At 34.3% G+C, this 24,659-nt stretch overlaps 2 protein-coding genes across 7 annotated transcripts in view; both read right to left on the bottom strand.

Annotated features, from left to right (window-relative positions):
* LOC117242051 (calponin homology domain-containing protein DDB_G0272472-like) lies at positions 1-9,045 on the bottom strand. Its single transcript, XM_033508392.1, has 10 exons — positions 4,929-9,045; positions 3,949-4,172; positions 3,727-3,858; positions 2,856-3,092; positions 2,596-2,678; positions 2,128-2,332; positions 1,803-1,944; positions 1,429-1,625; positions 724-905; positions 1-170 (listed from the first exon to the last, which is right to left on the bottom strand). Exons 1-10 carry the CDS (start codon positions 5,026-5,028, stop codon positions 35-37), a joined length of 1,638 nt encoding a protein of 545 aa, XP_033364283.1. The 5' UTR covers positions 5,029-9,045; the 3' UTR covers positions 1-34.
* Positions 9,046-10,041: 996 nt separating this feature from the next.
* Positions 10,042-24,659, bottom strand: part of LOC117242052 (proton-coupled amino acid transporter 1-like) — a 50,390-nt gene continuing 35,772 nt past the window's right edge. For 2 of the 6 annotated variants that reach the window (XM_033508396.1, XM_033508399.1), the window contains exons 3-11: positions 23,158-23,274; positions 16,331-16,481; positions 14,917-15,044; positions 14,547-14,631; positions 13,388-13,660; positions 12,117-12,295; positions 11,583-11,615; positions 11,110-11,282; positions 10,097-10,338 (exon numbers count right to left, since the gene is read on the bottom strand). In XM_033508396.1, the coding sequence (XP_033364287.1) occupies positions 10,097-10,338; positions 11,110-11,282; positions 11,583-11,615; positions 12,117-12,295; positions 13,388-13,660; positions 14,547-14,631; positions 14,917-15,044; positions 16,331-16,481; positions 23,158-23,274 (1,381 nt within the window). Of the gene's footprint in view, positions 10,339-11,109; positions 11,283-11,582; positions 11,616-11,674; positions 11,772-12,116; positions 12,296-13,387; positions 13,661-14,546; positions 14,632-14,916; positions 15,045-16,330; positions 16,482-23,157; positions 23,275-24,659 lie in introns of those variants that run through there. The other 4 variants (XM_033508394.1, XM_033508397.1, XM_033508395.1 and 1 more) reach the window with 4 other exon arrangements.

The raw sequence follows: 24,659 nt of genomic DNA, 5'->3' as shown, positions 1-24,659 counted from the left end.
CGTTCTATCTGAACGAATAAACTCTTTAATTCGTTTATTTCGAAATAGATACCGTTCCTTTCTGTGACCTTAGTGCTTTCTGTTCTTCCAGTTTCTTTCGCAACGCGTCGATCTCTGGTGAGCTAACAGGCTGTAATCGTTGCCGTGATTTAGCCGGAAAAACAGCACGCCTGAAAATTGGCAAATAATTGCTCTTACAAATGAATTCTTTTCCCTCTTAGGATCGTTTTGCTACGATGACTGTAGCTTTACTAAAATAAATTTAAACGTGTTCTCGCCTATCATTTTTCTAAAGCTGCACCTTGTCGCATTAAAGATGAAAGGCGTGTTAACGCAATATTTCATTTTATTGTTTGCGAACCCTTCAATTTTTTACATTTTCAGAATTTCAAATTAATTGTTAAGCAAGACTATTACGTTTATGGGATATTTACGTATTGCTTCGGTTCTAATATGAGAAACATTGTGTTACGTCCGGTGACTCTCTACGCACGGACTATGTTACGCGCCGTAACACATTGAATTCAAAAAAAAAAAAAAAAAAACCCTCCTGTGTCACATTTTGTATCATTTCTTCTATCAATAAAATATAAATAAGAAGAAAATTAATTTCTTTTTCCTCGTTTTTAAAGCTCACTTCTTTCACTTTACATACCGTTTTTGTTGTCAATAAACTACATAAATGTTAGTAATTCTTCCATATTTTTACTACAATTAACTTACCGCAAATAATTAGCGATATGTAATAGTTTTACAACTAACTTGCTCGCTTTATATTCTTCGAGCGCTTTTCTCGTTTCGTTGATCAAGTTTTTCTGCCTTTCGCGTTCTCGATAAATAACAGATTTTCTCTCCTTTGTTTCCTCGTCCAATTTCATCTTGGTCCAAAATAATCTCTCTTTCAACTGTAGTATCGTGGAAATTAAGATATCAATTTTTCCCCGATTACTTACTTTGATTTACTTACTCTAATTTATTAATAATGAATTGAATATACAGGTGTTAATTGGACAGAAAACGATGTTTGTTTAACTGAAACTAAATGCGATACTCGTATCTATCTCAAATAACTTTACAGTTATTTGGCAACTTTCGTCTTTAACACTCTCTCTCTCTCTCTCTCTCTCTCTGACAACTCGATCAATTCTCTCAACTCTACCCTCCGATGTCTCGATCAACTCTTTCAACTCTACTCTAACGTTGTTTATTGTTTTTCTCGTATCCCTGTAAGAACTAGGTGACTTTAATCACATAGGCGCTCTTAAACGTGAACGAACCACAGAAAGACGACGTACACGGTTTTTTTCCTAATTTCAAACGATCTCTAATTCAAATAAAGGGAGGATAATAATTGACTAAAGGGAGGAACACTTGAGGCACGATAAGCTAATCGTTAATTATTAATCGTTTAATGGAAATGCTACGAACCTCCGCCAAGGACATTTCACAAAGAAGACCAAGACCGCTTGATTCTGTTGGATCGAAATCCTTGATCGATGGCAATGCCCGTAAAGATTGAAGCGTCTTAATTTCTTGGATCAATTTAATTTTCCTGCCAGTTTCTTCCTCTCTCTGCTTGACCAACTGGGCCTTCAATTGCCGCGATTCTTCGGTCACCTCTGCGGCTGATAGTTCGAAAAATTACCATTTTATTAATTTTTCCTTAAGGAAATATTTTTAATGAAGACGTATTTTTATTAATATTCGTTATAGAGGAAATTAGAAATGGATCACAGTGGATTCATTTACGATAAAGGAATAAGCCAAGGTTTATCCTAGCTGTAATACCTTGAATTTTTTACCTTTCTGCCTTTTCTCGTCGACCATGGCATTGAAAGCTTCACGAGAGGCTTTTTCGACTTCGCGGCACTTTACAACGATTTCCATCATCTCCCTGTTGTGATTCTCTCTCCATTTCTCTAACTTGTCGTAAAGTTCTTGCTTCTTTAAGAACAAAGTGACGAAAAAAGAAAAATTCATATCCACTAAAATATTTACGTAAAGGAGATCGATCGTTGATAGAAACTTTTACGTCTGATATCGTCATTCCTTTCACTATCTTACACAGGAATATTAAGATCGTCTGTAATCATTCGGTAAAATACATATCTTCTATCAAGCGCATACCTCCTTTCGAACGCTTTCTGCGTGCGCTTTCACATCGTTCAACAGCGATTGTTTCGCAATGAAAGCATTCTCACGACTTAGCAAAGCCAATAGATGTTTCTCTTGTATCTTTAATAATTCTTCCTCTTTTTGTTGCTGACGTCTTTCTTCTTGGAATTTCAGTATCGAAGCTGGATCGGTACCTCCTTCGGCTAATGCTTTCAATCTACAATTTCATTAGGATTCCAAGAGGAAATATAATTAGGAAATATTTGAAAACGAGGAGAGAAGATAACGCAATTAAATCGCTCTTTTCTATCTTCATGGAACTATGTATATATATATATATATATAAGAGTTAATATTTCCTTTTTATTACATTTAACCGATAAAACAGTGAGATGCAGAAATAATTTATTTCGTAATATTCATACTTGAATTAATTACTTAGTATGTCAAATTAAAATTAATTTGTCTTATTGACAGTACCTTTTTATTTCTTTCTCTTCCATATTGATCACACGCGCGCACTCTCTTAATGTCGAAGCTGCTGTCTGTTTTACCTCGACTGGCTATAATTAATAAATTCTACGATAATTTATAAACAGCCGTGATCAACTTTCAGATACAAGAAAGATGTAACAGAAGTTTGATTTCAAATCGATTCAAATAAATGAGAAATGTAAACAAAGTTATAAAAAAATGATAAAATTCGCATAGACAGCAGATCGCGCCAGCGTTTTCTGCACCTTAAATTTCGGAACCGATCTTCCCACGAAAGTTGCCTTTGGTTTCTCTTTCTCTACCGAGTTGTCTGAATCTTTACGCCGATAGAAGCAACTTGGTGCATTCTCGTTCGCGTCCTTCAACAATCTCGTAGCATTTATCCTGTTAGTTGCGCTCAAAAGCTCCAATTTTCTCTCCGTTGACGGTTTAAGGTAATTCGTCTTTGGAATTTGACGCGTGAACTTCATCGCCGACAGGTCCTATCCGGGATATGAGTCTTCAAAAGAGGAAACCTTAATTCAACGTCTTTAACTTATAAGTATAAAGTTCATTTAATTTTATTAACTTCTCCATACCTATACGAAAAGAAATTTTATGAAAATTTTAGAAATTTTTTAAGAAGGATAGAAATACCTTTTGCAAGTCTTATCGAGAATTCTCGCGATCTTTTTGTAAAAAAAAACCGTTTCAAGGTCGTTGAAAGCCACCTAGCTGGCGCTGAAGGTCAATCGAAGGCCACTACTTGCTACTTCATAATGAGCGGTAAAGACTATTAGGCATAGATCGTTAAAGAGGTATTGGAAATTGTTTAGAAATCTTAAGCGATGTCATCCGATCTCAATTCAAAGACGAATCACAGTTATTTGAAAAAGCAATTTAGGTCGACTTGATTTTTATCGAAGGTGAATAAAGGAAAATTGAAAGTCGCGCGATTAATCGGCGAGTTAAATAGATGGCGGGAAATTTCAAAATGGTGCCGTCAGTTGTTAAACGGACAATCTTTAATAAGAAAAAGCTCCAATCGCGGTACCTAACTAACCTAAAAATTGATAAATTAAATATACTTTGCAAATAAACATTAATCGCGTCTCAAGTTGTAACTAAGTTACTCACTTCAGGTGTACCGGGTGGCACTTTCAAACCGGTTCTTGGTCGATTTAAAACGTTCATAAACACAGGAGTAGTCGATTCCTTTTTAGGAATCTTCGTATTTCGTATGTGCTGCTTTAACTGCTGCTGTAGTTTCTTCAGATCGATTAAACAACAAGTTAATTAGAACGAAACTCGTTATCCATTATGTCCAACAGAACCGCTGTAAAAAACGGTAGAACGAACCTCTAAACACGGCGTTGCCTCTAAAAATGGCAGAACCAGATTTCCCTCCACGAAATCTTCCTCGAACGTCAAGCAACCCTTCTCATGGAAAAGATTGGGAGTTTCCGTGCGAAGAAGATATACAACGAGGGACAACATTTTCTTTACTTTAAAGCGAACGAAGCAATCGATCGAATCTTCGAAAAACAAGCTGCATATTCTGTATGATAAGATGTACACAAACACTGAAAAATGAAATTCTTAACTAAATTCTAAAATAATAGCTTTATTAATCAAAATAGATAGATGATACTCATCTTCCGAAGAAAGAAATATATTTGTGATATTCGTTGCATATATATTTAACATAAATTGAATGTCACTCATTTTATTTGAAGAGACAGTAGAGGAGTTCGTAAGCGAAAAAATGAGAATAGGGGCTGAAGTAGAAAGAACACATAAGATAAGGGTGGGGGAAAAGAGCACAATAATAGCGGCGACGATGAAATCGATGGAGGAAAAAATAAGGATAATGAAGGAGAAAAGAAAACTGGAAAAGGGGGTATACATAGACGACGATCTGACAAGAAAAGAAAGGGAGGTACAGCAACACATGAGAAGGGTAGCGAGAGTAAGAAGGAAAAAGGGCGAATATGTAAAGATAGGATATAAGAAACTAAAAATAGAAAACAGATGGTACAGGTAGAACGAAAATGAAGAGAGGCTGGAGGAGGAAAGAAAGAGAGGGGAAGAAAAATGAAAAAAGGGGAAAAAGGGGGGGGACTACAAAGGGGATGAAAATGTGCTTCTGGAATGTAGCAGGGCTAATAAGTAAGGACAACGAGGTGTGAGAATATTTGAATAGGAAACATGAATAGAGGAAGGCAATTGGTAAAAATTAAAATATGGACTACCCAAAGAATTCATTCATTTTATTTTCCATAAAGCATTATGGAAATAGTTATTCTCTGATTATTTCATTACGAACCTTCGTAGCTTACCTATGGTCTGAGACAAATCGTTGTAATTGCGACAGTTCTGTTTATCCAGATAATCTTTACTTATTGAGTCCAAGAAAACCGTGTAACGAACGATATTCATGAATAAATCGATGATTACATTTTGCAACGAAACTGACAAAGCCTTAAAAATCCAACATATTTATATACTTGTTCCGTGAGTGATTTTGGTAAACAGATTTCTTTAAATTATAACCTTAAATTCTTCGATATTCTTGAAACGTTCCATAACAGGATCGTGATGTGGTTTGCATTTTTCTCTCGAGCCTTCGTTAACAAACAAACGAATGCAAAACTCATCTGGACTTAATTCTTCTTTAAACGACGCGTACACGTCCAAGATCTCCATCAGTGGAATGAGAATGTTTAATCGGAAGACATTGATTTTCGTCAACTAAAAGAAGCAACGTCGAGTAAGTGAAAATTGAACACGTAAAAGTAAGATTATACCTCTTCCTCGCTGCAATCCATTGCTGAAAAACGACAGTTACTTATCTTTAATTGAATAAACCAGTATCTCTTTTCTGTCTCAGATCGACGAAATGTTTCGTCGGACTTCAGAACGCGAAGGAGCTTTACCGATAAGTTCAGGACGTTTCAACGAATAATTCGATCTAAGCCATTCCAAAGGCTTGAATCAAACTTCAAGCAAGTTATTAGTTTTATACTCTGACGTTCCTTCTTTAGGAAATAGTTTCCTATAGGAAATAGATGTTTCCTATGATCGTTCCATTACCAAGTAAAAAAATACACGTAGTCAATAAACATTTAGTAGAAACAATCAATATCCCAAAGTTTAAATTAATTTCGAAGCAGGATAATACTCGTAGTCTCCTGTTCTCCTTCTTAAAGATAATTTCAAAATATCCTCTGATATATAAAGCACAAGATACAAGGGAATACTCATGAATAATCGATATTCAGTAGAAATAGTCGATATTCCAAGGCTGGAGCCAAATTTAAAGTAGGATGTTACTCGCAAACTTTTGTTTTTCTTTTCAAAAAATAATTCAAAAATTCAACGATCGTCTGAAAAACAAAAAGGAGATTCACGCGACCGATCGATATTTCCTAGAAATAATCAATACTCGAAAACTTGAACCACGTTTCTTGCAACAGATAATTCAACGATTCGAATAACTCGAAAATTTAAGTTGTTTTTCAAAGAATCAGTAAAAATATACCTCTGATGATTATTTAAATAACAACGAAAAAGATCCACGGAGGCCAATCGACATTCGGTAAATCAATTTCGAACGACTTTATTTGTCAACGATTCGTTAATCGACCAACACAGTGGTACATGAACAGACAACACGTTTTGTCTCGCACGTTTATTAACTCTCATTCATCAGCCTCCCTTCAAAGAAAAGTTAATCACTTTACACCTCTAACATCTTAGAAAAAGAAAAAAAGAAAAACAGGACACGTAACAAAAGTATCTGTACGTATAAACTATTCCTGAGAAAGATTTTGTACTCCGAGGCAGGGCAATACATATCGCTCTCGCTGCGCCGATCGATGACTTTGAATCGCCTTAAAAATGGTTAACCCATTCACTGCCGACTAAGAGATATCTCGTGGTAAGCGTATGTACCAAGATTGCCAACTATCAGTTATCTCGTAGGGTATTTTTTTGTTTGTAAATTACTATAAACGCCGTTTTATTACCGTATCTGCAATTGAATATTACTAGATTTTGTGAAATTTCATGTTTTCTTTAAAAGAAAATCTTGGTGTCTAGGGCAAGACGCTTTAAATTTGCCTGGCAGCGAATAAGCTAATACTATTACGCTACAATGCGTCCTAAGGAAAAATTCTGGACAAATCCATCGTCAGACATTAGACGCAAGTTACTGTAAAAATTATTGATCAATAAATTGCTGCAAAATATTATTTTTAACGATGATACTCGGTATGTTTAATTTTTTCACAAGGAACACTACTATCTTTCACTTTTCTACTGATATCTCACTAGTATCTCACTAATATCTCGCTATCTCTAAATGCGATAAGACGAATAGAAAAGTGAATTTTTTGTATTTAGTTATTTGTTTTTTGAAGAGTACCGCGTTCTTAATTAATTCAACTGGTTTCTCCCTACTCATTGGCAAGTTGTGCAAAATGAAATGGAACTGTGTTAGTAAGCTTGCTTTCTCGAGGCTCGTGTACTAGAAAAATCGTTCTGTATATTTCTGAAAACACAGGTATCGAAGTTTTATACTGTTTCGACTTGATTTTCCGCATACTTTTTTTTCATTATTCTTCTCTTATCTTTGTTTAATTTATCATGTTTTGTTTTTTGTATCTATATATCTATACACATATAAAAAGGTATTAAAGTAAAGTTTGTCGATCGATGACACTGTACAACAACAACAACATTGTCGAACAATGTACAATTTCTCATTGTTTCCTTTACCATTCTCCTTTATAATTATCGATCATACCGCGATATGCGAATAAATAAAATATACATTGAGTCGACGTTACCATTATTACAAATGAAGACCACTGTATAAAAACATGGTAAGCTCATATTTGTACATTTTTTATTTTAATGCGAGGGAGAATACGTCAATGTGGTAGCTGAAGAAAAGGAAAATCTGTCAGATCGAAAGATATAACGATATTAATAAGCGACAGCTACAAAGCTTTTCATAAGATATAGAATTTGTTTTTCCGTAAAAGAACAATGACGTAACTAACGTTACGATATATTCTATATCCTACGGGTCGTTATTTTTTAAATATTTAACAGCATAGTGTTATTCAAATAAGAAGAGTGTCGAATCTTAAATTATTGTTCCACGAAAAGTGGAAAACGTGGTTTATCATGTCTTTGCCTGGTGGTCTTCAAATACATTTGTTCGAAGAATCTCCAGTCGTCGCGAGAGAAAAGAAATTTACGCTTTATAACAACTATAGCACAAGAATTATCATCTTACAAACAATTTTTTTAACAATAATCATTTATGACAATCACAATGTGTAGAAATCGTAAAAAAATTTATCAGTGCCAAGACCATCGATAGCGTAGTACAAAATGACCAATATGACTCAGCGTGATGATGTTGATGATCTAAATATTTAATACAAATTTGTTTTCTCTGATTAAATCGTACAGTATATTTAAAAAATATATTCGTTTCGCTGTTTCGTATTTAAAACGCTGATCACTATATCACAGATTTGATACAGTTCCATCCACGTAACTATAATACAAAAAATCACAATCGATACGTTCGAACAGAATTCAATCGAACTTTTAACTCTTAACTTGTACTATTGGATTCGCAAGCGGCGATTTAATTTCATACAAAGTAAGAAAGAAATTTCGAGCATTTCACGTTGCATTTTCTACTCCAAAAACTGAGGAGTACAAAATAAAATTTACCTCCTATATTCCACATAACAGAAATCATTAATCGCTTTTATTGCGTGAAATGTAAATTCGAATAAAATAATTAATGACCTCTTGGTGTAACAAAATGACGAAGAATTGAAAATTAATGATACAGAAATTACCATGCATAATAACATTCAGTAGCGTATTATATATCAAATTCTTAGTCTTAAATACTTAGAAATTAAATGATCTAATAGAAATTATTACGTACGATCCAACGATACCAATTAAAAGTTGAAAGTCACGCAATATTCCGTCGGCGAGAAATTACATTTTCGAATAAAACCCACGCGATTGTCTTTTCACATTGCACGATCGTCGAGTATGATCATTGTCATTATAATATTATACACTTTTCAACGTCTATCGGCCAACACTCTGTTTTGTACGTCATTTTGATTGCTTTCCTTTCTTGTCGCATGAGTTATGTATACATATATATATATATTATGCGAGTTCGCAGTAACAATCAGTTTTCACCTTTCTTTTTTTAAGGAAAATTCGTGTATCTACTCGAATAATCTATACATCTATCATATATATAAATCTACGGTTACGTCCTGTTCAGGACACGAACAACTAACACTGTTAATCATTCATAACATAGGCGATGATATATTATAGACACGTATCGTGCGACATACAATTGATCACAAAAATATCCATATTTTATAAACAGTAAAGTTTAATTAATCTTTTTATCTATTTCTTTTCGTTATAATTCAATTATAGGTAATATGAGGACGGCATATACTCATGCGATGGCCATTAACTGATAAATTATGCGCAGATTTTTAAGATCGAAAAATTTGAACATCTTTCTTACATATATCCATGAAATATTTTCCCTCGTAATTTCAATCTATGAAATGAGATCCACTTTAAAATATTTATCATTCGTTAATCGTCAAAATTAAAATGGTAAGACTTTGCGAGTGTATTTGAAAGATGCTCCGTCTTTCGTACTAAGTTCTTAATATACAATATATTGCTATACGGTCTATTTTTGTTTTCGAATCACGAGGCCGTGTATTACTACTGTATGAGAAAATAAAAAATAGTTGTTGAAAAAAGATCTTGAATTATTTCTGTTTTCACCGATATGTCGTCTCAAGGTGGTCGAACCACTTTCATGACCAACTGTATATCAATGTACAATTCGATCACAATTACCAATTTCTCAAAAACTTCTTCCCCCTTAAAATCAAGTAATTCTTGCAAAATTACCCCATGGAAAACTATTTTATTTGCCTGAAATCGTGCTGTACTCGATATTAGCACCATTCTAATATCGATAACAGTACGGCGAACGTAGAAATTGGTAATTGTAATCCCCTCAAGGGCACGAGATTTATTACCCTGTTCGTGGAACTAGAAAAATTCGCATTATCGATTTAGAGACGGATCACAGATAACGAAGTACCCTTTTCTGAATGCGGAACGCGAAAATTATGCTAAACGAAGGATTCGAACAATAGTGAATGTAACGTGCAAAGATTCGTATACGATTCGTTCGACAGAAATGTGGTAGGCTAATAAACAACATTAACATTAACATTAACAGTAATCTAAAAAATTAAAAAAAGAAAAAGAAAGAAAGAAAAGACCGGCTCTGTCCAAATGAATAATCATTGCCTATATGATCGCGTAGATGTCATGATCCTGATAATACCGCGCGTGTATATATATACATACAAGTAAAAAGTATATTAACAACGATTTATACAACGAACTAGCCTAATTACGTGCTAAACGCCTTAATGATCGACGTGATGCTTTCGTATGTCCCGGTAACGAAACCGAGTAGACCGATTAGTACTATCAGGATATCTTTCGATATCGTAAACAAGCCCAGTGATGCGTTCTGCCAGCATACAACCATTTCGATGATTGGTGGAAATACGAGTGCCAAGGCGGTGCTGCTTACTGCACCGACCAATGATATGAACAGACCCAGTTGAGGTATCGCTTCAGCTAGGACAACTGTAATTAGATATAACAGGTGAAATTAGTATTAAATATATTTAACGTTAATCCTAGGACGTTTGAAGGAGAGTCAAAGAATGTCCGCAGAACTTCAAACGTTGGTAAACCTTTGAAATCCTTCAGCGTCCTAAGGTCAAATTAAATTATACATAGAGATTTGATATTAAATTGGTATTTTCCTCGATTTTGCTAAATAGATTACGAATATTTACGTGAACTCATATTTTCATGACTACGGCCAAAGAAACCAGATCCAATCAGAAATTGTTTTAACTGTTAAGAATTATAATAAATACGTGTAGTTATATCGAGCGTATACCGAGGTTGAGCGAGAGTGTGAGTGAGAATAAATTAAATTCGGTTTGTAGCCGGCAGGCGAAAATTAATTACAACGAATAATCTACTTTTTACGTAAAGAAGTTTTGTAATTTTAAGAAAGATAACGTCAAATTGATATTTCAAATAAGAAATCTTCTTAAACGAGAACGTGATCGAGTCGGAGGACAAAAGGAGGTTAAGAAAAGGAAGGATGCTGTGAAAAAACTTTGTGATTCAGAGTGTTTAAAATATCTTTTTGCAGCTGTGTTTATACGATTTAAAACGTTTAGAGTATTTATTATAATTTCAAATCGTTTAAGGGTTTAAAATAATCGAACATGAGAACCAAGGTTCGAACAAATTTTTCGTCCATAGCAGGGTTAACAATTTCGACTATTCTTACAGATGATAAATTGCCGATAATGTTATATATTACATTATAGAACTTACATGTTAGGAAACACATCGAGGAACGGAAAACAGTCTCTGCAAAAACGGGCCACTTGAAAGGGCCAAAACGGTTGACGATCTTTGGCCAAATGATCGCGATGGGAACGTAAAATTGCAGTGCATACGTGAGTAATATACTCAACGAGATGGCAACCTGTATGCATTGAGGTAAGCTGCAAAACACAATAACGTCTTATGAGTATCCGAATTATTTCTCTTTGATCAATTGCTGTTAAATGCGAGAAACTTATTCAGCCGTTCGTCATCGTTATAATTATTCCAATTGTGTTAAATCTATCGCAACATGCAAATTTAGTCGTAAACGAAGAACGCAAAGAAACGTTTATGTGTATGGCTAATTGATTATTGCGTGTTGATGAAAAAAAGAACACGACGTCACAATATTATACAAATGGTCTAGTAGTTTGATAAAATAACACAACACTTCTAGGAAACCCATATAAGATAGAAACCTTAAATGCTCGCCGATGATTTTTCCATCCACCCTTTGTATGCAACAGAAAATTACGTTACAAACAGTTTTTTCTTAACTACGTGTTTTGTATTTTTTTTTTTTTTTTGTTTTTTTCTGTCTCGCTACTTTTCTCTATCACTTTGCGTGATAGTATTGCGATTATTCTGAACGCAGCGTGATTTATCACCTGAACGCATAATAATTTTCTATAGAGTCGATATAACAGAATTCTGCTTTCGTACATGGTAAAACAAACATGTGCTAATCACTTGCCTGATCTGTTTTGACTACTTCTATTCTATAGAACTCAATTAGCAAATCAATTCGTAAATATACGCATACGTGTAACAAGATATTGATAAAAATATATACGAGACAATTGATTTGCATCGATAAATAACGTTTGGCAATTATGTACAGAATATAATTTAGCGAGTGATTAACATAAAGTAAGATAAAAGGAATTTTTATCGACCAACTGATAATGATAAGAATTTGATGTTCACTTAGAAAAGTAAATTTGAATACTTACACCTCCTTTGATTGGAGATTTAACGTAACGGATCCGGCCACTGTGTCGCCGTATTTTAAATAAGATATAAAACCCATCGCGACGAACATGCCACCGACAATTACCATTCCAACGTTTAGGACTCCCAGTGGCTTACTGAAATTGCTCGGTTTCTTCATTTCGTTCTTCAGGGGTAACACCTAAAATACAGCAGGATATTCGTTAGAACAGAAAAAACATGTCTTTTTATCGACAATCGAATTATGACTAACAAGTCGAGTCTTAAAAAATTCTATCGTAATAAAATATCGGATTGTTTGGGAAATTCAACTCAAAATTAAAGAAAATAATGTTTAATTGTCAAATTAATTTTGTTCATTTAATTTTTTTAATTTTTTATTTTTATTGAATAATCTGTGCACCGCTTCCTTCGTTATTATCTTTTCATTATTGCTACATTACGTGGATTTGCAGAAACTAAGTTTTTGTAGTAATTTATATTTCATTATTGAAACAGTTTTATAAAAATCAGAATAAGCTGGCAGATATCAGTGGATAAAAGACTATAACAATATATCATTCTCCTCTTTAACTTGTTATCGATTATCGGCATAAATGTCAGAAATTCTCTGCGCAGTTCAATAAATCTATTCACATCTTCCGTTGCTTTTTTGTAGGCCAAATGAAAAAAGGGAAATACAGTTATATATAGAGAGACTTATATAACCGTTCAACTCGTTATTCCTATTGTAAATTTAACGCTAACGCAATAGTGATATTACATACTAAAGTTCACAGAACTCTTTGCATTGTTTTTGTAATTTAGCATTCTTTAGTATTTAATATCCTACGTTACAAGACGCTTATGCTGCGAATAAAATAACAGCTTTACGATAGAATAACTAGAAAATAATAGCGGTGAGAAGCCTTTAATTTGGTTTGGCTATCGATATGTACAATATTTATGGCCAACAGTGTACATCCGGATATTCGATATCAACTGGTAAGCGATCTTTGGCTAACAATCTTTATTATATATTAAAACTATTTTCAGCGGAAGGCAGAAATATCTTCGCTCTTTCGACCGAATTTCCAAAATAAACATCATATACATAGAAATAGAATCTTTAGGAAGTACTTCATCGAAAATGACAATCCCAAAATGAGTATCATAACGTCCCCTGATTTTGTTTCTTATTGCAACAAAACAACCAAGCGAACGAAGTGACTGGTCGCGAAAATAACGCGTTACATAAATACGAAGAAGCACGTGCAAACGCGGCATCGCTTACCAAAGTAATACCCTCGAAAGAATATATCACAGTGCCAAAGAACAGAGGCAGCTCGTGCCAATCCGCGATATACCGCCTCTCGTGGATCGGCGGCAAATCGTGGCACATTATGTACATAGTAGCCACATAGCCAGCTATGACCAGAAAATTCGCCAGTGACGAAATGGGCACCAGGTACTTCAGGTTCCTGATCCACGTGCTCAGCATTATCGGGATCAAGATCACAGCCATATGTTGATGAACGTCCATCTCGATTCCGTACACGTCCAACACCTATGAAAGAAAATCGTTTTAGTCATTTATTAGTAACTTTTTGTAGCATATTTTACTGTTTTTCAATCGTTAACTCTTTAAATAGCGTACGTTTAATAGCGTCAACGATTTGAAATCGCTTTTGTAAATTACATTTATATTATATACCAATAATTATATTTATATTGGTGAAGTTTTACCAAAGAGTTTGTAGGATAGAAAAATTTTTAACTGATGTTTTCTATTTTAATTCTTTGCTTCTATGAAATGTACGTGCAATGATACCAAATTTTTGTTGGTAGTTTACATGCGCGTAAGAGGTTATAGTACGGATCATCGGTGTGTAATAATAATATGAAAACTCGAGGATTCTCTCCTTTACAAATCCCTATCGAAAAACCTGAAGTTATTAAATTGGGAAAACACCATTGGTAATTGGTATCATCGTTGTTGATAAATGGCTAGACTCGAAAATGTTTACTTGATCGAATAAAGATATAACTCCAAATATAATTCCTACGTTTCGGTTTTATATTGAAACGAGTGAGATAAGAATTTCCTAAAAGCTATAAATTTTATCGAACGAAGACTCTAATGAAATCTCACCGATATAGGTCACTGATGGTTTATTCCACTTCAAATAAAAGAAGACAAGCTTCGTCTAATTTGCAGAAATGTTACATAGCAAAAACTCAGGGTAGCGAATGGAATGGAAATATATGAAAATACACGTAACGTTTAATTGCTGTTTTGCGCAGTATGAAAGATATTGTGCTCTGAACGATAATTACAGGAAATCGTGCGTGAGAAACGTTCACGACCAGAGTATTTGATATCGAAAGAGTTTTACGTATTACAAATGCGAATAAAAGATCAGAAAGGAAGAAATTAAAAATTGGTGGCTCACCTGCTTCATATTCTTCGCAATGAAAACGAAATAAACGCAGCAAAATCCAAGTTGCGTGATACATAAAAATACATTAACCATTTGTCTGGAACAAAGCGGATAGTAGTGTAAATCGTAAGAACAGATGGAAAAAAAAGAGGACGATAACGAAGCGTGCTATTAAAAAATGAAATTCGGAGAAACAGATGAAAGGTTTGAAATAAGACGTACAACTGATAATTAATAATTCTATTTTTTTTCTCGCTCTCTAGTCGTATTTTTATAACGAATTTCCTACGAGGGACGCGAGATAAGAATGCGTGGTATGGCGTTAGAACGAACAGTCGATGGTGTCCCTATTTCATGGTCTTCTCATTATACATATACGTACCTCATAAACACAGAGTATTTTCGGAGTGCTAGAGGGCCGGTAGCGAAGCACAATTCCACGGTGCCAGCAAACCCAGTCGTGGCACTCGCATCGTTCACGCGACGCGTCACCTCTTCGTTACATTTAATCTGCAAACGCACGATAATGTCTACGTACAACGTCGAAGAAGAATTTTTCTCACGATATTTTACTTCGTATTACCGCTAAAGGCGTAAAACTATTTACATTTCTTAAGAACGATTAGAAATAGAGTATAATATACAGGGTGTCCCGCAGCATCGAAACACCGATTTTGCAGATAAAGACGATAAAAGGAAGTTGGCGTAAACAAGCGTCTATTTGACCTTGCTTTCTAGCTATTGCGAGTTTCTTTGTCGACAAACTCCATGTAACTGTATAGCTTCGCGAGAGATGTTTGGAACGACCTGCTCGCATTCGAACACGAAATCGGAGACGTTTTATCGTCGACTGTCTTGCTCTCTCCATCTATTCAGATGTCGTTCGTTCGATGTTGAGTTGTGTTTGTAAATAGGTAAGTGAAATTAGTTCAAACACTTCCATCATTCGATAGAGTTATTCCAATTTATTGAAACTCGTTGTAACCCGTAAACAAGGTCAAACAGGACATATGTTTGTCGGAATTTCTTTTTTGTTTTAGGCTGCAGAATCCATCGCCGAAGCGGCTCTTCAATGCTGTAGGAAATCCTGTTTGTAGAACACAACTAAAATACAGCGTATTACTAAGTAGAACCGCTGAGTGTTCGTTGAAATTATTCATCCTCTAAAAAAATACGATGATTATTATTCGCATACGATAGTAAAATTTCAATAGATTGCAATATCGCTTGGTTTGGCAAACGTTTAAGAGAACGGTGTAAACGTAGCAAAGAGATTAGTATACCATGTATCGTACGGTTTTCATACTTTGCTGGAATTTATGTAATTGAACGACTCGCAAAAACCATTTATCATGCTGTATTAAGAATATACGCAGATGACGAATAACGATCATTAGTTGTTTCAGAAATTGAATTTAACATCGATTGCTAAACCGGCTGAGCGTTTATGCATCGGAAAGTACAAAAAATCCACACGATACAGGTATTGGGGTTAGGTTGGGGTTAGGTTCACTTAGTTGCCAACCCAATATATGCAAAATATCCTAAATATAATATCGCACTTATTACGATGCTTAGCGGGTAAAAAAATCTCTCAGTAGGTTCTAATCGTGTTTGGAAAGATATAAATTTGCATAAACATCCGCAGTTTATTCGATCGTAAACGGTATACGAATATCGATGTTATTTTACAAGAAAGTAATGTTAATATTATTTTATAAAAAAAAATTAATAGATAGAATTATTGTAGTTATTTATTTAGGCAAACAATAGAAAAAATAGTGGGTTATACGTACAAGAATATGTTGAGCGTGAACACAAATAACCCCGAGGAACATAGTAAGCGGCGGAGCCAGCAGCAGTCCGGCATGCTTGAAAGCATCCCCTAACGCAAAGATACCGGAGCCGACGTTACCTTTGAACAGGTGCATCATTGTTTCTAAATACCTGTAATTATTCATTCGATATAAATAACATTCTGTATGAAAGCTATATAGATTCTCTATTCGAACCGGAAATATTCCAAATACGTACTTGAACCTCTATAAACAAATATCATATGCGGTAATACACATAAAGCAATTATCTACCATACCTCTCGTTCGTATTTATTATTTCAAATTAGAATCTCTTTAAGAAATAGATTCTTGTCCTTTTCTTTTCTCGATTTTTACTTTGGTTTCGAACGTTGAGAAATCCTCTGTTGAAATATGAGAATCTTTTACAATTTGATCTGACGATACTTAAATTTACTTATCGGATACCATAAAAATATAAAAATATTATTTTCTTATTTTATGCATCTTACAGCCATACTATACGTCGGATCATCTTTTATTGAAGCGATGATTAACGCGTTCTTTGCTGAGTATCGTTACTGAGTCATTGTCGGAGATTGTCAAATGAAGAGTTGGAAAATTTTCAGAGAGAAAGAGAGAATCAAGTTTCACGGTATAAGCATCGGATAAATTTCGTAGAAAGATTAATCGTTAACACGACGTACTATCGATAATGGAAATTCGATCGGCGATGAACGCGTTAAAGAGCATGAACAAAGGTTGGTACAGTTGACTGAAAATTTCCTAAGCATTCCTGTGTCACGTCGCGCGAGCTAATTTGAAATCGCCGGCGAATGAACCGAGCCGACCGAGTTTCAAAACCTTCGCTCCGTGCTTGTCCGCTGTTTTATGCATCGTGCAAACACGTGCGTGGTTGATCCGTGGATATCGTTAATTAGTCAGCAAACAGGATGGTTATTCGAATAACTGGAATAAACAAAAATAAAGACCTACGTATGAAAATAAAGTGCGGTGGCATTCCTTTTGATACGAGCGACTCAAATGCCTATAAATATCTGTTTCTGAAATTTGTTAATGCTTTGTACGTTGATTCATCGAATATTAAAAGACAATCTTACGCTTAAAAAGCTGTCACAAGCCAATGACCTTGTTACGTCTCAATGATAATTTAATAATTTCATTGTAACCAAAGGTTTACAGATATCAACGTGTTAATTGGCAAATACATTTCCCGGTACTTTTTAATTTGAATTTTTTCATTTTACGTTGATTCATGGAATATTAAAAGACAATCTTACGCTTAAACAGCTGACACAAGCCAATGACCTTGTTACGTCTCAATGATAACTTAATAATTTTACTGTAATCAAAGGTTTGCAGATATCAACGTGTTAATTGGCAAATATATTTTCCGGCATTTTTTAATTTGAATTTTTTCATTTTACGTTGATTCGTGGAATATTAAAAGACAATCTTACGCTTAAAAAGCTGTCACAAGCCAATGACCTTGTTACGTCTCAATGATAATATTAATAATTTCATTGTAACCAAAGGTTTGCAGATATCAACGTGTTAATTGGCAAATACATTTTCCGGTACTTTTTAATTTGAATTTTTTCATTTTACGTTGATTCGTGGAATATTAAAAGACAATCTTACGCTTAAACAGCTGACACAGGCCAATGATCTTGTTACGTCTCAATGATAATATAATAATTTCATTGTAACCAAAGGTTTACAGATATCAACGTGTTAATTGGCAAATACATTTTCCGGCATTTTTTAATTTGAAATTTTTCATTTTTTTTTTTCTTTAAGGTACTGTACTTTAATTGTACTTTCATGCAATTTTAAAAGTAATTTCGTTGTATATTACATTCGTACGAATATTTGTATCAAATATATACATCGATATTATTTTAAAAGATGTTTGTTTCTTGGGAATCGCGATTAATGAAAAGACAAACTTTTCTTTTTTTTCTTTTTTTTTTGCCAATTCCCATATAGGTTGTTAAACGTTATGCGAACTATAGCTAAAACGTATAAATATATTTATTTATATATTTAGATGTTTTCAACGTCTAGGTGGAAAAATACGACGAAAGGCGAAATATTTTGATAGCCTTCGTTCGCAGATGTTCTATCTCTAAAATTTCAACGAGACACTTCGATGAAACGCGTAATTATGCAATCGATTAGAATACTATTAATACATTACAACAACAGTGATTCCTCAAATGAGAAGTTAAATGTGGAAATTACGCGAACCAATGAGAGCTTATGCCAACGTATTTATTTCGAGATTCGGCTTCGGCTTTTGCGGTTTGTGGGGAAAGTACAGGCCTCAAGTTGCTCGTTAATCACTCTACCTGATGATATACGTATGGACATTTAATCGAATCAAGGTACTTCCTACCAAAACCTTGACCACCATCGATGAAATAATATTAGATAAAATGCGATAGAAAACGATAGAGAACAATAGCAAACTCTGTATCAATACCAAAATTCATGTAAACTTCTATTTCTTTTTCATATACATATTACTACCACTTTCTTTATAAACTAACGCTTCTAAGTTTTCTTTTTTTAATTTAATTTCTTTTACCTTTTGATAAAAAATTTATTTCATGAATTTAACAGATTATTAAGCGCAGATTGTGCGTCGATTTTTGTCAAATTTCTACAAATTGAATTATTACTAATAGAAACAGAATTTTTAAGTATTCCTGGAAAGAGAATATAATTGACTAACAATAAAATTCAAGACCAATTTTATTGCTAAGACAAATACTTTTAACTTGTCACGGTACAATATTAGATACATTACACACGCAATATCGAGCGTGAAAAGTTTGGCAAATATAGTTGAAAAATATTTGTCTTGTATATATCTATTTCGCATAATATTATATCCGTTTTAGATGATTCAGAAAACTATTAGACATATTTCATAGCTAATTAAATTCTTTTACCGCTGTACGCGTTATTTTATGTTATACACAACGTGCAATGTGAAAAAAATTAAAGTGTACAGTTTAGAAATATTTATTTTGTATATGTACTTTTCCATCGCGTTAAATTTATTTTACACGAGTTATAAGTGTATCGTGTTCCAAAGCTCGGTGTGTTATTTTACTAATGTGCTTTTTAAGCAAATTATTGAAAAAAGATTGTCTCGTACGATTAATTTATTTTTCCATCGCGTTACACTTATTTTACACGAATTATAAGTTCATCCTGTTCCAAAGCTCGGTATGTTATTTTCCTAATGTGCTTTTTAAGCAGATTATTGAAAAAAGATTGTCTCGTACGATTAATTTATTTTTCCATCGCGTTACACTTATTTTACACGAATTATAAGTTTATCGTGTTCCAAAGCTCGGTGTGCTATTTTACAAATGTTCTTTTTAAGAGGATTATTGAAAAAAGATTGTCTCGTACGATTAATTTACTTTTCCATCGCGTTACACTTATTTTACACGAATTATAAGTGTATCGTGTTCCAAAGCTCAGTATATTATTTTACTAATGTGTTTTTTAAGCGGATTATTGAAAAAAGATTGTTTCGTACGATTAATCGAATTTTGTATATTTACTTTTCCATCTCGTTACATTTATTTTACACGAATTATAAGTTCATCCTGTTCCAAAGCTCGGTATGTTATTTTCCTAATGTGCTTTTTAAGAGGATTATTGAAAAAAGATTGTCTCGTACGATTAATTTACTTTTCCATCGCGGTACATTTATTTTACATGAGTTATAAGTGTATCGTGTTCCAAAGCTCGGTATGTTATTTTCCTAATGTGCTTTTTAAGAAGATTATTGAAAGAAGATTGTTTCGTAATAAGATTAATCGAAAGTCTCGCAGCTAAGCTCGCAGAAAGGTAGCGTGCTTCCTCCTACTCGTCATTTACTTGCTTATAAATTGTTTCATATCGTGATTTACATTAATGTTACGCATGTTCGCGAATTAAGGAAATTACCCTTGCACGTGACTGTCATATACGATCCAGTGTAATAACGTATAATTAAGAAACATATCCGTGTAACGTGGCTGTACCAACAATAACGTTTGCAATTAAAAGAGTGGACAATTTCGTTCAGCTCGTAACGCAAGATTGAGAGGAAAGACGAGTCAGACCAGTTGAACGTATTCGAGTCGTTGGACGTAATTGAACGTATCGCGTGTAGCAATATACAAGAAGAACGACAAGAGTGACAGATTTTCAAGAAAACAATATAATCGTACAAGTTGAAAAGAATTTACGTATCTGATACGTTCGGAAGAATAAGTGAGACGCTGTAAAAATTGATAGAAAATTAAACTAGAAATTTTGCCAAGATACTTCGAAGATTTTCTGAAACGTTGAATCTAGAAAGCTGTTCAAAGATTTGAAAAAATGAAACTAAATATTCCACGGAATCTCCTGTGAAAGGTAAATCGAACATTTTGTTAAATTCTACCAAGTTGTACTCAACGTTCTAATTAAATCCGCAAATTCGTATTAGGCAATTTTAGAAAGCAGCGGCTCTTAGGAAGAATAGAAAATTAAACTGAAAGACATTCGAAGCTCTAAAAGATTGCGAAAGAATCGTAAACGCGTTTCTCTTCTCGCAAAAATCTTTCGCAAGAAGAGAAAAATTTCACGAATAGCAACGATCGAGTCGAAAAGGCTACAACAACGACCCAAGTATCAAGGCCAAGGATTGATATACTCGGATCGACGAACAACTTTTCATCAAAGTCAGGGAATTAAGTGACGATATCATATCCCTTGTTATCTCAACGATGATATCCTTTCAGGCAACCACGATATCGAAACGTTCTTTATCTCTACGTAGTTTAAATATCCTCTAGTCAACTGCGGTATGAAATGCCAGATTAAGAATACTTAAGTCTGTAACGCGGTATGCCACAAGGACCTTGAATTCTTCACTTTAATCGTCCATTGCAATTATCTTGGACTTAGTTAAATCCAACAACCAGGAACTCTAAGATATTATAAATCTGTTGACAATTGTGGATCTTAATTGCCGAAATAAAAGTAAAGGAACACTAAGGTTACACTTAGAATTCATATTAAAATAGTTTTAGATCTATTTAATAAACGATTTCCAGGATCTTCGTCGATATACATTTGCACGCGTCTCAGCATTCTCTTTGTCTCGCCATCTTCCACCCCACACTGCCAACGGAACAGTTAGATTCGTCTGCTTTTCGAGACACATACATACTTTCGCACACACAACTTTCACACACACATACTTTCACACACACATACTTTCACACACACATACTTTCACACACTCATATTCACATACGTGTGTCACTACTACGCGGTCAATCTAGTCTAGCACACAAAATTATAAATATCTCAATAAAATCAATTCGAGTCTCGAGTAATATTAACTGTCGATTTTTATTTCGTTCAAATTGGATAGAACAAGCGGATTCAACGGCGAAGAACGTGTCAAATTTACGTGGTTTTCCTCTCGCGGAGTAATTATGCCGAGGAATGTGACGGAAAACGACGATTATCCTGCAAACTGTTTCCTTCCTCTGGCGTATCTCTTCGTCAAATACGCGGCAACAAGGATAACGTATGTGAGAACGAATCTCTCGATTGGTTATCTTAGGAGGAACAAAAGCATCTATTGTTCGCCGAACCTTCTAATTATGAGAATTCTAATGTAACGTCACAAGGAGGAACTAAGAAATACGTACGCTCGTCGTAAAAATCAGGTCGGTAACAAAAACGTGAGAGGTTAGTTTTCCAAATGTCTATAAAACAAGAGAAGAGGAAGATTATTGAGATATGTGTAATTTTGTGTGCTACACTAGATTAGCCGCGTAGTAGTGACACGCATATATGAGTATGAGTGTGTGGAAGTATGTGCGCGCACAGCGTCTCGTAAAACAGAAGAATACAATCGTTCCGTTGGTAATGCGGTAAAGAAGATGGCGAGACAAAGAGAGTACCGAGACGCGTGCAAATGTGTATCGACGAATATCTTGTAAATCACATATTAAATAAATCCGAAACTAATTTGATATCGATTCTAAGTGTAATCTAAGTGTTCCTATACATTTATTTCGGCGATTAAGATCCACACTTCTCGACAAAGATTACCATTACCAGCCTTGTTTGCGTTCAATTAGAGAGACATCAAAGCGACTGATCGATGGAAGGAAAGGGAATATTTGAAACACTGAGATAAAATAGATAATTTTAAATTGTTATTCTTGTGAAACAATTTAATTTATATGTACTTTGTTTTATTTATATTTATACGTATATTTGTAACTTTTTGAAATGTTTCTAATTTATTAATTAAATTTATTACGTAGATTCCTTACCTTGTTTTCCATAATCTAGGTAACGCAGTATCGATAGAATAACCTCATTAATGGAAAATAATCACAATTGATTTACAACAAAAGGTAATTACCAATCAAATAAATTCGGACTTTTAACGTTCGCTTTTTCATTTCGTCGCGTACTTAGAACATTAAACGGGAATAAAAATGAAACATTTATAGGTAACAGAAAATGGCTATAACTGGCAATGTGTAAGTGAAAACCGCAAAAGTGGAAGCTATCTTGCGGCCATGTAACGTATCCGCGTAAACACACGCACACGCAAAGTCACACACACGCGTAACGCATAAAAGAAAACGTATTCTTCCTTTTGGACATTGAAACTGAACCTGAGTTATCGCGAGCTTTTTTGCTTAGCAGGTAGTGTACTCGAAAGTGGCCGTAAATAATCGTCGGAAGGACGTAATAAATACCGAGAGTTTCAGGGTAAGTAAACTTACGAGGTCGGGTGGTGAACGGAAATTCCATGCTCGTCGCTTCCGCCTTCCATTTCAGCGCCCTTCTCCACCGCTAAAATGGGATCCTTCGATTGAAAAGCTCCGTACGTGCTGCCATTCCTGACGAATAAACGTTAAATACAAATAGCAAGTACATGGCGTAGTATCGAACAATAAGATTATTGAACTTAGCATGCTTTTTAACGCTACAACTACAGATAGTTAACACGAAGCTGTTTCCAAAACCAGTCAAAATGGCTGGTCCTTAAAAAATACGTAATAATGGAATATTTGTATATTTATTGATTTATTATTTTCTTACAGAAGCACTTCCATGTTATGTAATACATTTTTGGTATTATTAATGACACGTTTATAAAATTGTAGAAACAGTCGTTTTGAATGGTGCGGTATTTTAGGGGTTGGCATCTAGCGATCTAGCGATCGATCCGGAGTTTTCTTGATAACCGATATCATCATATGGAATGATACGCGGTAAAAATTTTGAAAACGTGCGGGAAGTTGTAGAAAACGAGGAAACTGGTTAATTGGGGTTCGATAAACAGATTGCAGGATCCTTTTACGCTTTGAGAAGAACCGGTCATTTTGACTGGTATCGGTACAAGTAACCTTGATACAAAATTATTTTCAGTCTGAATACATAAAAAACAAAATAAAATTCATTACGTTATTCTTTTAGTTATCGTTGCGGAACTCGTTACATCATTGCGGAAAAAAATACAACACGAAGCATGTATATGTATATTGAGAATAAAATTGTAAAACCAATCGATTCGACTGGCGTGGTAGTTCTAGTGTTAATAACACCAACGAATATTAAGATAAGCATTAAAGGTTAACGAGAAAGTTTTCAGCTTTGCATATTTGAAAACGGTAATTTAGAAACTCGATATCCTCGAGATTATTATTAATGGCAATAATAAATTGTAGTAATTATTCCTCAATTCTGTAAAAAATTCTGTCAAAGAATTTACAACTCCTAATAGGATCGATGACACGAATATGAACAATGAAATATGAACAAGAGAAAAGTACACTCTCCTACAAGATCCAGGCGTATTTTCAGTTTTAGAAAACTAAATGAACTTTAATCGTCGAGAAATATACTTTGACTGGTCGACGTTGATAATTTCTTTTCGAGTATATTGAGATATTAATAATCGATGATCTTGAAGTTTGAACTTCTGCAGCCACTGGCACACGTGGATTCATTTGAAAATATCAGCATCGCTGATACCTTTCGCACGAGGCATTTAAATCAAGAACAAAGAGAGGATGATTTCTACCTCAGCGTTTTAAGTTTTAAGAAAAGGAGAACGGTGTTGAATATACGCTTTGTCAGTTGCAATTATGTTCACGACCATGTCGCAAGTAATACCGCGAATAAAATAATAAACAACACGATGCTCACGTATTAAATATTCCATGCAACGCTAATCGTGTGATATTAAATGACGTATCTGATAGCTGTGTCGTGCATTTCC

Source organism: Bombus vosnesenskii, unplaced genomic scaffold, assembly GCF_011952255.1.
Source record: "Bombus vosnesenskii isolate JDL3184/JDL3185 unplaced genomic scaffold, Bvos_JDL3184-5_v1.1 scf7180000016263, whole genome shotgun sequence".
Classification (NCBI taxonomy): domain Eukaryota; kingdom Metazoa; phylum Arthropoda; class Insecta; order Hymenoptera; family Apidae; genus Bombus; species Bombus vosnesenskii.
The sequence above is the reverse complement of the archived record's forward strand: the minus strand, read 5'-3'. Positions and strand labels throughout refer to the sequence as shown.